The 14,025-nt window shown below is 36.6% G+C and overlaps 1 protein-coding gene across 4 annotated transcripts in view; it reads left to right on the plus strand.

Moving 5' to 3' along the window:
- The window catches only part of FNIP1 (folliculin interacting protein 1), a 122,424-nt gene that overhangs the window by 38,149 nt on the left and 70,250 nt on the right, over nucleotides 1–14,025 (plus strand). For all 4 annotated transcript variants that reach the window (XM_060415623.1, XM_027969957.2, XM_060415624.1 and 1 more), the window contains exon 2: nucleotides 10,113–10,239. In XM_060415623.1, the coding sequence (XP_060271606.1) occupies nucleotides 10,113–10,239 (127 nt within the window). The remainder of the gene's footprint in view (nucleotides 1–10,112; nucleotides 10,240–14,025) is intronic.

A 14,025-nucleotide genomic window follows, 5' to 3' on the forward strand; every position in this document is an offset into this window, starting at 1 on the left:
GAGCAGTGTGCTTTTGTGTATCTCATGTATATAAGTAAAATTTAAATTAAAAACTGGACATTGTATTAACTTATTGATCATAATTCAATTATTTTATAGTTGATGTTCTTAAATTTTACAGATATAGACCTGAATTTATCAGGTAGTATTTTTGATGCTTTTGTAAACATCTTAACTGTGTGTCTCCATTTAATCATTTATGACTTGACTTAATTTGAATTAGTAGTGAATTTAGTACATTGTTTCTATGTTTTAAATAAATCCTGCTATGAAAGTAGGATTAAAAATACTTAAAAATACTTTTTTCAATATATGTCACCCAGATGAACAACATGGATACAGGCTCTCTCAATTGTTTCATCTCATTTTAAACTTTTTGCAGTGTTTCACTGCAGTTTAAGTTCTCAGGTATGTAGGATGAATGTCAGAAAGTTAAAAACCACATAGGTCAGATGTGTTTACTGAGGATAGCTTTGCTATTGTGTATAGACAATTTTTGTGAATGGTGATAGTGTGCTTACCACTCTTAATGATGAGGCTTAATCATATTTTCAGTTAAATTTTGATAAAAGGCAGCATGATAAAGTGGAAAATATGGTGAATTAGATATCAGACTTTAGTTTCCAGTTAATAAAAGATCATTCTTAAGTCTTTGTCTTTCCATGTCTTAGCTTTTGTAAATAGTGGTGTTGTGAATATTGGGGTGAATAATCTTTTTGAATTAGAGGGTTTTTTTTTTTTTTTCAGATATATGCCCAGGAGAGTGGATTCTAGGATTGTATGGTAGCTCCATTTTTAGTTTTTAAGAAACCTCTGTATATTTTCCAGAGTGGCTGCACCAGTAGATATTCCCATCATACATAGTGTAGAAGGGGTCCTTTTCTCCACACCCTCTCCAGCATTTATGTTTTGTAGACGGCCATTCTGACAGGTGTGAGATGATACCTCTTAGTTGTTTGATTTACATTTTTCTAATAATTAGTGAAGTTGAACATCTTTTCATCTGTATGTTTTTTAAAAATATCTTTTCCCTGTAAATTTATTTATTTTTATTTTTAATTTTATTGGAAAATAGTTGATTTTCAATGTTGTATAATTAATATTTTTAGGTGTACAGCAAAGTGATTCACATACATGTATATATATTCTTTTTCAGATTCTTTTCTTATCAGATTATCATAGAATATTGAGTAGAGTTCCCTGTGATATACAGTAGGTCCTTGTTGCTTATCTGTTTAGTAGTGTGTGTATGTTAATTCCAGGCTTCTGATTTCATTTCTCCACACCACATTTCCCCTTTGGTAACCATAAGTTCGTTTTCAATATATGTAAATTTGCTTCTATTTTGTAAATAGGTTCAGTTGTATCATTAAAAAAAATTAGATTCTGCATGTGGGTGATATGATATTTGTCTTTCTGTATCTCACTTGCTTCCCTTGGTGTTACAATTTCTAGGTTCATCCACACTGATGAGGCAGTGTATGTCTTCCTTGAAGAAATGTCTGTTTAGGTTTTCTGTCCATTTGTTGATTGAGTTGTTTGGGTTTTGGTTATTCTAGATATTGAGATGATTGAGCTTGTGTAATTTGGATAATAATTCCTTGTCAGTTGCATCATTTGCAAGTATTTTTCTCTCAGTATGTAGGTTGTCTTTTTGTCTTGTTGATTGTCTCCTTCGCTGTACAAAAGCTTTTAAGTTTGATTAGGCTCCATTTGGGGCTTCCCCGGTGGCTCAGCTGGTAAAGAATCCGCCTGCGATGTGGGAGATCTGGGTTCGATCCCTGGGTTGGGAAGATCCCCTGAAGAAGGGAACGGCTACCTACTCCATTATTCTTGTAGAATTCCATGGACTTGTATGGTCCATGGGGTTGCAGAGTTGGACATGACTGAGTGACTTTCACTAGGCTCCATTTGTTTATTTTCACTTTGATTTCTTTTGATTTGGAAGACTGATCTAAGAAAATTTTGCTACAGTTTGTGTCAAAGAATGTTTAGCTTTTGTTCTGTTCTAGTTTTATGGTGTTATGTCTTATATTTAGGTATTAAACCATTTTGAGTTTATGTGTGTATATTGTATGGAGTACATGCAGGAGACCTGGGTTCGATCCCTGGGTCGGGAAGATCCCCTGGAGAAGGAAGTGGCAACCCACTCCAGTACTCTTGCCTGGAAAATCCCATGGACGGAGGAGCCTGGTAGGTTGCAATCCATGGGGTCGCAAAGAGTAGGACACGACTGAGCGATGACACACATGTGCTTAGTCCCTCAGTCATGTCTGACTCTTAATGACTCCGTGGACTGTAGCCCTCCAGGGTCCTTTGTTTGTGCGATTCTCCAGGCAAGAATACTGGAGTGGGTAGCCATTCCCTTCTCCAGGGGATCTTCCTGATCACTAGGAATTGAACCTGCATTGCAGGTGGATTCTTTACTGTCTGAACCACCAGGGAAGCCCCATATGGTATGAGGGAATGTTCTGATTTCATTGATTTACACATAGCTGTCCAGTTAGACTCTTTTCGCTGATTTCTTCCATTCAGTTTGGAAATACATTTAAGTATGTACCTTTTTTCTTTAGGTAGATAGATAGATACATACATAAATGCAAACAATAATATATATTTGTATATGTCTTTTTCCTTTAAGAGATAGCCTTTTGTGGCCTTACTTCTTCTACTTATCTGGGTGACCGTGGATCTTGGTTGCCCAAGATCATCTCAGGTGTCTTTTGTGCATTTAGGGCTCTCCTTTGCTTCAAAATTTTACAGTTTAGATGGTCATTTGTATGGTCACATTATTTTTCTCTCTACCCCTTTTAAAGGGATAGTATATACTTCCGTATATACTTTCTGAATAGTATATACTTACCATCTCACTTTCTCATTTCTTTTTTCTAGTTGCTTTTGTGTAACTACCCTGACTCCAACTCTGCACTGAAATGGTTCTTGCAAGAGTTCCAAAGACCACCAAATTAGAAAATCCCATGCATGCGTGTAGTCTTTATAAATGTTTTGGCTTTTCTGCAGCCTTTGTCACTATGCCCTGTTCCTTTTTTCATCTTCATCTTCCTTGACTTTTGAAATAATATTTTACCATTGATTTTCTCTTTTCTCTTTTGTGGTCTGTGTTTACTGATCTTCCCTGATTTCTCTACTCTCTGTCCTTAAGATATTACTGTGTCGTAAAATTCTAGCGTATTGATTCTTTGCTTTCTCTTTTCCGTTTTTAAAATTTATTTTACTGAAGTATAATTGATTTATAATGTTGTGTTGGTTTCTGGTGTATAGCAAAGTGATTCAGTTTACACACACACACACACACACACACACACTTATGCAGGCATGCTTTTTCATATTCTTTCCCATTATCACTTATTACAGGATTTTGAATGTAGTTCCATGTAGGAACTTGTTGTTTATGTGTATCTTTTCTCTTTTCCATTAATATGTTCTCCCTGAATAATTTCACTACCAACTATGTATCAATAACTCCTCTATCTAGAACTCTAGTCTAAGCCTTTCACCTGAATTCCAGAGCATTTTTTTTTCATCAAAATATCAGAGGTGTTTCTTCTGTAGCATCTCATAGGCCCACTGAACTAAATCTGTAAACACCCTTATTCCAAACTTGCTTTCCCTCCTGTATTCTTTCTCTACTACTCTATTCATCAAATCTGAAACCTGAGAATCAGGCATCCTTTTTTCCTTTCCCCTCATTCCCCATATCCAGTCTCCAAGTCCTTTCTTGGTCTCCTAAATAACATCTGGCTCCCTCCCTTGCTGTCTTCAGTGCTATATTTGGTTCAGGTTAGAACATTATTCTTACCTTCACACCTTCCTCTCTAGTCAGTTCTCTAAGTTTTTGTAAATGTGATTTTCTAAAAGGCACAGATGATCTTACTGTCATTTTAACACACTGTTTACTCATTGTCTGAATGAAGTCCTTACGTGTTTGTGTGAAATAGTTCTGAGTTTTGATCTAGCGCCAGTCTGCCTTTCCAGCTTTTGTTACTTCACTGCACACTCCAGAGTGAGGGTCACTAAGAATTATAACGTATGATGTTTTCTTCTTGCAGGGAAGAGAATCCCTTCTTCTCAACTTGGAGCTCATACAGACTTTAAGTACTTCATCGATAGTAGAGAATAATGGTTATGATCATGGATTCCAGAGACCTAGTGCCTGGAATCTAAACTGAACTTTGCCAATTACTGTGTATATTTAGCTCTGTTATTTGGGGCAGGCTATTTAATCTCTCTATGCCTTAGTTTTCTTGCCTGTAAAATAGGAATGAAGTTGTGAAGATGAATTGATGCTGTGAAGAGTAAATGAATTAACATGTGTAATGCCCTTAGGATAGTAACTGGTATACAGTAGATAATAACTGTTACCTATGATTTATTATCCATTGTGTATCATTTACTATTGTTCTTTAGTGAGTCTGTACCTGACCTTCCTATGCAGACCTCTTGTCTACATTATAATCTTGCCTCAGTTACAGACTGTGTTACAGTGATAAAATTATTTGCCTTCCTATTAGACTGTGAATCTTTCACAGTCATGTTTTTCTTTTCATACTTAATGAATGCTTTTAAGTCAGTGAATGAATGCACATAAATATTCCCAGGGCCTGGCATTGTGCTTCTGAGGATGGTAAATATTTAATCTCTGTTTTATTGAGATGTCTAAAATGTAAATAATATAAATACACTATGAAAAGTGAAAGTGTCAAGTCACTCAGTCATGTCTGACTCTGCAACTCCATGGACTATATAGCCCGCCAGGCTCCTCTGTCCATGGAATTCTCCAGGCAAGAATACTGGAGTGTAGGTGGCCAATCCCTTTTTCAGGGGATCTTCCTGACCGGGGATCGGACCTGAGTCTCCTGTGTTGTAGACAGATTCTTTACTGTCTGAGCCACCAGGGAAGCGTGTGTGTGTGCGCGCGTGCGCGCGTGCGTGCAGGGGTTGAGGTCAGTGTGTGTGTGTGTGTGTGTGTGTGTGTGTGTGTGTGTACGCGCGCGCGTGCGTGCGTGCAGGGGTTGAGGTCATTATTCCAGAAATGGGGCAAATGTGCCTGAATTGGTGATGTCATCCAACCATCTTATCCTCTGTCACCCTCTTCTCCCTCTGCCTTCAGTCTTTCCCAACATCAGGGTCTTTTCCAGTGAGTTAGCTGTTTAAATCAGGTGACCAAAGTATTGGAGCTTTAACTTCAGCATATACACTATATGTATCGTGGTTTTCCCCCATAATCCTCCTTTTTAAAGATTGAGGTACAGTTTATGTAAAAAGCACACATTTTAAGTGTATAATTTGATTAATTTTGAAAAATGTATGCATCTGTTTAGCTACAACCCCAGTAAATATATAGTACATATCAGTCAGTCCAAAAACCTTTCTAGCCCATTCCCTTCCATCCTGCCCCTGGCCAAGCACTGCTCTGATTTCTATCACCATAGAAATCTTTTTTTTTTTTTTTTAACCTGGTCTATAACTACGTATAAATGGGATTACCAATATGTATGCTTCTGTGTCTTAAATTTTTTTCACCCAGCGTTGTTTCAGAGTTCATCTATGTTATGACTAGTAAGTAGTTCATTCCTTGTTATTTCTGCGCAGTATTTCAGTGTAAGAATGTACCACAGCTTGTTTATCCATTTTCACATCGATGGTCATTGTGGTGGTCCCAGTTTTTTTGCCATTAGGAATAAAGCTACAAAAACTTTTTCTTTGAACGTATGTTCTCATTTCTACTGGGTAAATATCTTTGAAAAGAATTGCTTGGTTATAGCGCCAGAATTTTTTCTAAAATGGTTATACCCTTTTATACTCATGCCAGCAGTGTGAAAGATTCCACATGCCTCATATTTTTACCAACGACAAATGTTACTGGTCTTTTGTGGAAGTGTTTTCATATGCATTTATCTGATAGTTAATCTTGTTAGCATCCTTTCCACGTGCTTTGTTCCTTCATCATTCATATACTCCTTATCTGAAATGCCCAAGCCTTTCACCCATTTTAAAATTGGACAAATGGTTCATCTTAACTGCTTTATGGGAGTTCTTTGCATAGGCTATTTACAAGTTCTTTGTCATTTATATAGCAAATATTTTCTTCCAGTTCATGACTAGCCTTTCTAAAAAAAACTTTGCCTTTTAATGTGCTGGTTTTAAATTTTAATGAACTCCCTCCAATTTATTAAATTTTTTATGCATAATTTTTGTCACTTGTATAAGAATTCTTTGTACCCCTTGATTGTATAGGTACTCTATGTTTCTAGAAGCTTTAGAATTTAAGCTTTTGTGTAGTCTTATTTTGAGTCAGTGGAGAACATTTTAAGTTACAAATGCTTAGGTAAGTTCAGGAGAAAGCATTCTTACTCTTTTTATTATTGTTGAGATAAATTTCATGCACTGTAAAATTTACCTTTTAACCATGTACAATCCTGTGGGTTTTTTAGTATAGTCAAGCAGTTATCCAGCTATCATTGGCTATCAAATTCCAGAACATTTCATCACTCCACATGCTTATGAAGTCAGAGAGAGAAAGACAAATATTATATGATATAATTTATATATGGAATGTAAAAAATAAAATATACCACTGAATATAACAAAAAGAGACAAACTCACAGATACAGAGAACAATCGAGTGGTTACCAGTGGGGAAAGGAGAGGGGCAAGATGAGGAGCAGGGAGTTAAGAGATACAGACTACTGCATATAAAGTAAGTGAGCTACAAGGGAATATTGTACAGCACAAGGAATCTTAAACTATAAATGGAGAATAACTATAAATGGAGAATAACCTTTACAAAGTGTGAATCAGTATGTTGTACACTTGAAACTTGTAAAATATTGTAAATCAACTATACCTCAGTTAAAAAAAAGAACTCCTTATACATTGCAGTCATCTCCCTTCTCCCCTGGCATCCTTCCTGGGAAACCACTAATTTACTTTCTGCCACAGTGGATTTGACTATTCTGGACAAGTCAGAGGGAATAAATGGAATTTTATGGTGTATGGCCTTTTGTGTCTGGTTTCTTTCATTTGGCTTAATGTTTAGGGTCAGCCATATTGCAGCTTTTTATAGCCAAGTAATATTCCATTGTATAGGTATAACATTTTGTTTGTTCATTCATCAGTTGATGGGCATACCTTTAAACTTTTCAAAGGAAGTTTCTGTTTTATTTTTTTAGGTTGTAGAATATGATAGTTTAATCCATGTACTCACTGGAAGAATACAAATACCTAAATAAGAAAAGGAGCAAAGCATTCTAACTTGTTTTTATTATTATTGAAGTAAGTTTTACCTACTGTAAAATGCATCCATTTAAAATGTGTAGTTCCAGCGTGCCGGCTCTCTAGCTGTGGAGGGCAGGAGCACACCAGCTCAGTGGTTGTGGTGCAAGGGCTTAGTTGCTCCACAGCAAGTGGGATCTTATTTCCCTGACCAGGGATTGAACCCATGTCCCCTGATTGCAGATTATCTCAGTCTGATCCATATCCAAGCACATGAATGTGAATGATTGCTGGAGAAAATGACCCAACTGTGTCGTTTGTGACTGGCATATTTTCGTAGCCTTCAGTCTCAGGTAGACTTTCATAATTGCCAAGAAATCTTATGTTTCCCAGTCAGCACATTTTCTTTTGCTACAAAGACTGCTCTCTTTTGCTGTCTACTGTCCCCACATTTTACAACCTGTCCTTTATTTTCCTTCACCTGCTTTAGAAAGTATACAGGGCTTCTAGATGTGAACTCCCCCATTCTTACCCTCATATCTATGAATCTTCCTTTATCTGTGTCCATCTTTTCTTCTTGTCCTAGCGCAGTGATTATCCTTTCTTCGGAGGTAGTTCTTTCATCTGTACTCTATATTCTATCCTCATCCACTTCCGTAGACACCTTACTTTGTCAGTCTGCCTCTCCCATCCACTTCACACTTTTGTCATCAATATGTAAACATGTTCACGTGTCCTTTTTAATAACAAAATAGCTGTCTTCTAGTTCATGATTCCTTTTCTTTTTCATTTTCTTTGACATTTGTCTTGAAATCTCTATTTTCTCTACCCTCATTCGGTCCTCAAATCTCTGCAGTCTGACCCCTGTACTTAGAAGTGTCTTTATCATGGTCACCAGTGACTTGTTTCTAAAACTAGTGGGTACTTTTTAGTAACAGCCATGATATTTCTTCTTCCGCTCTTAAGTGCTCCTCTGTCTTAGTTTCCTTGAGACTAACCTCCTGATTTTCTCTATCAGTCTGTCCTTTTATGGTTTCCTTTGCATAACATCAAAGCATAGTTCAATAAAAGCTGTTCAGCAGGATGCAAATCATTGTGATCTAAGGATGAATCCCTGGTTTAGTTTGATTGTCCGGGATAAGTTTTTCATCAATTCATAGACATTTGCTAAGGATTAAATAGAAGAAAACTAAAATTATATTTTCTGTCAAGATTGGGGTGAAGATGTTTTATGTTGCCGGTTATGAATTTTTTTTTTTTAACATTCATTGACAGGGTTAGAGTTGCTGTTGTTGTTCAGTTGCTAGGTTGTGTCCGACTTTTTTGCGACCCCATGGACTGTAAGCCCATGGACAGGCTCCTCTGTCCATGGGGAATTTCTCAGGCAGGAATACTGGAGTGGGTTGCCATTTCCTTTTCTCGGGGATCTTCCTAACTCAGGGATTGAACCTGCATTGGCAGGCGAATTGTTTACCACTGAGCCACCAGGGAAGTACTAGGATTAGGGTTAAGATTCTCGTAAGGAAATGAAGGAATGTAATCAAAAGCCGTCACTGTGAGGAATTGAGCACTTGGCCTAACCAACAACAGGCGGCTCCTGGAAGGACAGTTCTCTTCTTTCTCAGCAGCTGTCCCGTAAGTTGTGGTGCATGCAGTTTACGAGATTAGTATCTCTGTCATACAGTTCATTGCTTCCTCTCTTTTCCTCTCCTCATCTCACTCATTCCATTAGTTTTTTAAGTTGTGAAATGCAATGCCTGTATAAAAGTACACAGGACAAATGCAGTGGCATTTTTCTTTTTGGTACCGTATCTGTGTAAACATTATCCGGTCAAAAATAGAACATCATCAGTGCCCCAGTCCTCATGGTATGTCCCTTCCTGGTGAAATCTCACCACCCTCACCTAACTCTGAGCTATAACCACTCTCCAAGCTTTTGAAGCCATCATTTCTTTTGTTTTCCTGATAGTTTAAAAAACTAAATGTGCATTACTTGACAAAGCTTTACTTGATTTGAATCTTTCTATAAATGACAAAATACACTACTGTGTGTATGTGTGTAATTGTTTTAATTTCTTTTGCTCATGGTCTATCGGTGTTTTTGCCTGCAAGTGAGATTCATTCATTATGTTTGATGTGTAGCGTTTCATAGTATGAATATTTACCCATTCTGTTGGTAAGTATATGAATAGTTTGCAGTTTTCAACTATTATGAACAGTGCTGCTCTGAACATTCTTGTATAATGGCATACTTTTCTGGAATAGAATTGTTGGGTCAACTTCATTTTTACTAGATGTTGTCTAATTAGTGTATATATTTTAAAACCTATTCTTCAAAAAGATTATGCTGTTTTCACTCGTATCAAATATATATGAGGAATTTCTATCCCATTTGGATGTTCACCACCTTTTTACATGTTTTTGTTTTATAAGTAATTAGCTTTTGTTATTTAAACTGAAAACTGGATCTGTTTTTTTCATTTCCACATTAAAAAAAAGTAACAAAAGTATTTACAAATAAGGATTATTAATCTCATGCCATCTGAGTCCATGCCATGAAGTAAGTATATATTTTCATTATAGTAAATGTTTTTACATATTTTTATTAGCTATATTTAGATTCATGTGGGATAACTATATTTTATATACACTGAATGATACTTGCCACAACTGTTCTTTCTTTTTAACCTAAAGTGCCATCGTTGTGTAAATTTTCAGCCCTAAACTAAATGGTAGTATTTTATATAAAGATCCTCTGTATTACCTTGAGCAGCAGTACTACAACTTAGGGTTTCATTATATAGGTTTTTATTTCCAGGTGTTTATGTGGAACATTTATTAAAGTAATTCTAATGAATCTTTATTTTTCTTTAAAGTTGGCCTTTGCCAGAATTTGATCCAAGCCAGATTCGACTGATTGTATATCAAGACTGTGAAAGACGAGGGAGAAATGTCTTGTTTGACTCCAGTGTTAAGAGAAAAAATGAGGACATATCAGTATCGGTGAGCATTGTTATTGGTTTGGTTCACGTTTAATGCCAAATATTCTAATTCAAGAAAGAGTAAGTCAGATTTCAATTATGGTACTTTTTATCTGTCAGTATAAAACATCTTTAGCATGTTATTAAAATTTAGAGCACTGATTCTGAGAATTTTTAAAGGAAAAAATATTTGCCTTATTTGCATTGATTGGTCTAGTACCAGAGAAAATTTTAGTTTGACATTGACATATATACTTGTATTGTGAGGTATGACCAGAGCTACAGGGATTCTTAAAGAGGACCTGTATAAATCTCCCATCTTATATAGCTGTGGAAAGTGTGACCAGAGAGGTGACATTATTTGTTTGAAGGTACAAAGCAAGTTAAATCTTAGGCCCTAGTCCATCATATTTTCCCGTTCTGTACAGCAGTAGCAAGAATGTCTATTCGGTTGACTTTGACTATCATATTTTGAAATATTTTATGACTAGTTTAGCAGGAGTACATGGCCATTCACTTAGTCATCCAAGTAAATGCAAGTGATGGCTGTCATTTTGCTACTGCTACTTCTGTTACCATTTCAGGCATAAGGACTCTCCATCTCCTGGATCTGTAATCTGGAAGTGGAAGCCTGGAACTGTCTTTTCTCTCCTCCCCTAAATTGACAATTTTCACTAACATTTCAGTAAACAACTCAAAGCAGAATACTTTGGGAAAGATTTTTCTTCCAATAGAATTGACTTATAATAGACAAAGAGTTATTTTTTAATAGGCATACAGCTACTTGGGAGTTTGTACTTGAGGTTTTGTGTTCTTATAAAAATCTGATTTATTGCATGCGGTCTATTGTCTCATTTATAGTAACATCTTCATGGTCTATTTAAGTGGCATATAATAAGTACTTGGTAATTTTTGAGTTATTTTGATTGTCAGGTTTTATGATGTTCCTCTGATCAGTAACACATTTAGTTTTCTGGAGATTGTGCTTTGTTTAGATTTCTTAGCTGTTACCTGAATTTTTTTTTCAGTCTGACAAATAAAATGGCAACATTTTCTTAAAGTATTATTTAGTTGTGCATATAACTAAGTATCTACAAAGCATTAGGCACTTGGAGATTTATGTCTCTACCTCTCTTGTTGCCTGCAATTAGACATTCTTACAGAGGTAAAGATTGAACAAATAAATAATTCCAAAGGGAAATCAACCCTGTATACTCATTGGAAGGACTGATGCTGAAGCGCCAATATTTGGGTCATCTGATGAGAACAGCCGACTCATTGGAAAAGTCCCTGATGCTGGGAATGATTGAAGGCAAAAGGAGAAGAGAGCAGCAGAGAATGAGATGGTTGTATGGCATCACTGATGCAATGGACGTGAACTTGGACAAACTGTGGGAGATGGTGAAGAATAGGGAGGCCTGGCGTGCTGTGTGGGGTCCTTGGCCACGGGTTCACCAAGGATTGGACACAACTGAGAGACTAAACGACAACAATAACAACAACTGTGAAAGAAACATACAGAATTCTTATGAGATTCCACAGGAAGGAACCTATTTCTTATCAGTTTGGGTGTAGGAGTATTAAGGAAGGTCTCAGTGAGGAAGTGACATTCAACGTGGGATCTGAAGAAATTAAAGGCATGGTATAGGAGATGAGTATTCCTTTTAGCAGAATCAGCAAATGCATTTTATAGAGTGACTTTAGGAGCTCAGTGAATTGAAGGATGTAAAACAAGACCAGTCTGGCTGGAATGATAGTAAAGTAGTATGTAACTTTGTTGAGAGATGAAATTGGAGCGAGGTAGAATAGGAGCCAGAGTATTTAGGGCCTTATAGGTCTTTGAGTTAGAAGTTTAGATTATATCCTGTGCAGAGGGAAACCATTGTAGGGATCTGGTTCATGTTCCAAAAACTCACTTTGATAGAGAGTCGAGAAATAGATTCACACATATGTGGTCAATTAACTTACAGCAAAGGAGCCAAGACCTATACAGTGGGATAGGATGGTCTCTTCAATAAATGATGCTGGAAAACTGGACAGCCACATGCAAAAAAATGAAACTAGATTGCTCTCTAGTACTGTACACAAAAGCTAACTCAAAATGGGTTAAAGAGTTAAATATAAGACCTAAAACCATAAAACCCCTAGAATAAAACAAGCAGTAAACTCCTTGACATTGTCTTTGGTGTGATTTTTTTTTTTTTGGGATATGAGACTGATAACGAAGATGACAAAAGTAAAAATTAACAAATGAGACTACATCAAACTTAAGTGCTTCCACACAGCAGAAACCATCAACAAAATGGAAAGGCAACGTACCAAATGGGAGAAAATACTTATAAATCATATATCAGATAAGGGGTTAATATCAAATATATATGAAGAATTCATGTAACTCAGTAGCAGAAAACAAACAATTTAATTAAAAAGTGAGCTGAAGATCTGAATGGACAGTTTCCGAAGAAGGCATAGTGTTGACCAGCAGATACATGAAAAGGTGCTCAGCATCTAATAATCAAGGAAATACAAATGAAAACCACAGTGATGTATCATCTTGTCGGATGACTATTACCAAAAAGACAAGAAATGACAAATGTTGACGAGGGTGTGGAGAAAAGGGAACCCCTGTACAGTATTTGTGGGCGTGGAAATTGCTGTAGCCACAATTGAAAACAATGAGGAGATCCCTTAGAAAATTGAAAATAGAACTGCCACGTGGTCCAGCAGTTCTGCTTCTGTATTTATCAGAAGAAAATAAGAACACTAACCTGAAAAGATACGTGCATTGCACTCTCATGTTTATTGCAGCATTATTTATAATAGCCAACGTGGGTGAAGCTTAAGCACCCACTAATGGATGAATGAATGTAATTCAGCCAAAAAAAAGGAAGCCTTGCTCTTTTTGTTAACTTGGATAGACCTTGAGGCCATTATGCTAAGTGAAAGGAGTCAGACGCAGAAAGGCAATTCTGTATGATCTCACTTATAGGTAGAATGTAAAAAAAAAATAACAGATACAGAGAACAAATAGGTTGTTGCAAGAGACAGGGTGTGGGGAGTGGGGAAAATGAGTGGAGGGGCATCAAAATGTACAGATTTCCAGTTATTAAAAAAAATAAGTCATGGGGCTATACATGACATGTACATTGTGATCACTGTAGGTAATGACACTATAGTGTATATTTGAAAGTTGCTAAAATGTAAAAGGTCACATAACTGGAAAAATTTTCATAACTATGCATAATGATGGATGTTAACTAGACTTATATTTTTTAATTAATTAATTTTAATTGGAGGCTAATTACTTTACAGTATTGTGGTGGTTTTTGCCATACATTGACATGAATCAGCCATGGGTGTACATGTGTCCCCCCATCCTGAAGCCCCCTCCCACCTCCCTCCCCACCCCATCCCTCTGGGTTGTGTCAGTGCACAGGCTGTGAGTGCCCTGTTCATGCATCAGACTTGGACTGGCAGTCTGTTTCACATATGGTAATGTACCTGTTTCAGTGCTGTTCTCTCGAATCTTCCCACCCTCGCCTTCTCCCACAGAGTCCGAAAGTCTGTTCTTTACACCTGTGTCTCTTTTGCTGCCTTGCATATAGGGTCGTCATTACCATCTTTTTAAATTTAAAAATATATATGCGTTAATATACTGGTGTTTTTCTTTCTGATTTACTTCACTCTATAAAATAGGCTCCCATTTCATCCACCTCATTAGAACTGACTGCTTAGCCATGTGTGTATGTACCACAACTTTGTTATCCATTTGTCTTCTGATGGACATCTAGATTGCTTCCATGTCCTA

The sequence above is a fragment of the Ovis aries genome, chromosome 5 (genome assembly GCF_016772045.2).
Source record: "Ovis aries strain OAR_USU_Benz2616 breed Rambouillet chromosome 5, ARS-UI_Ramb_v3.0, whole genome shotgun sequence".
NCBI classification, from domain to species: domain Eukaryota; kingdom Metazoa; phylum Chordata; class Mammalia; order Artiodactyla; family Bovidae; genus Ovis; species Ovis aries.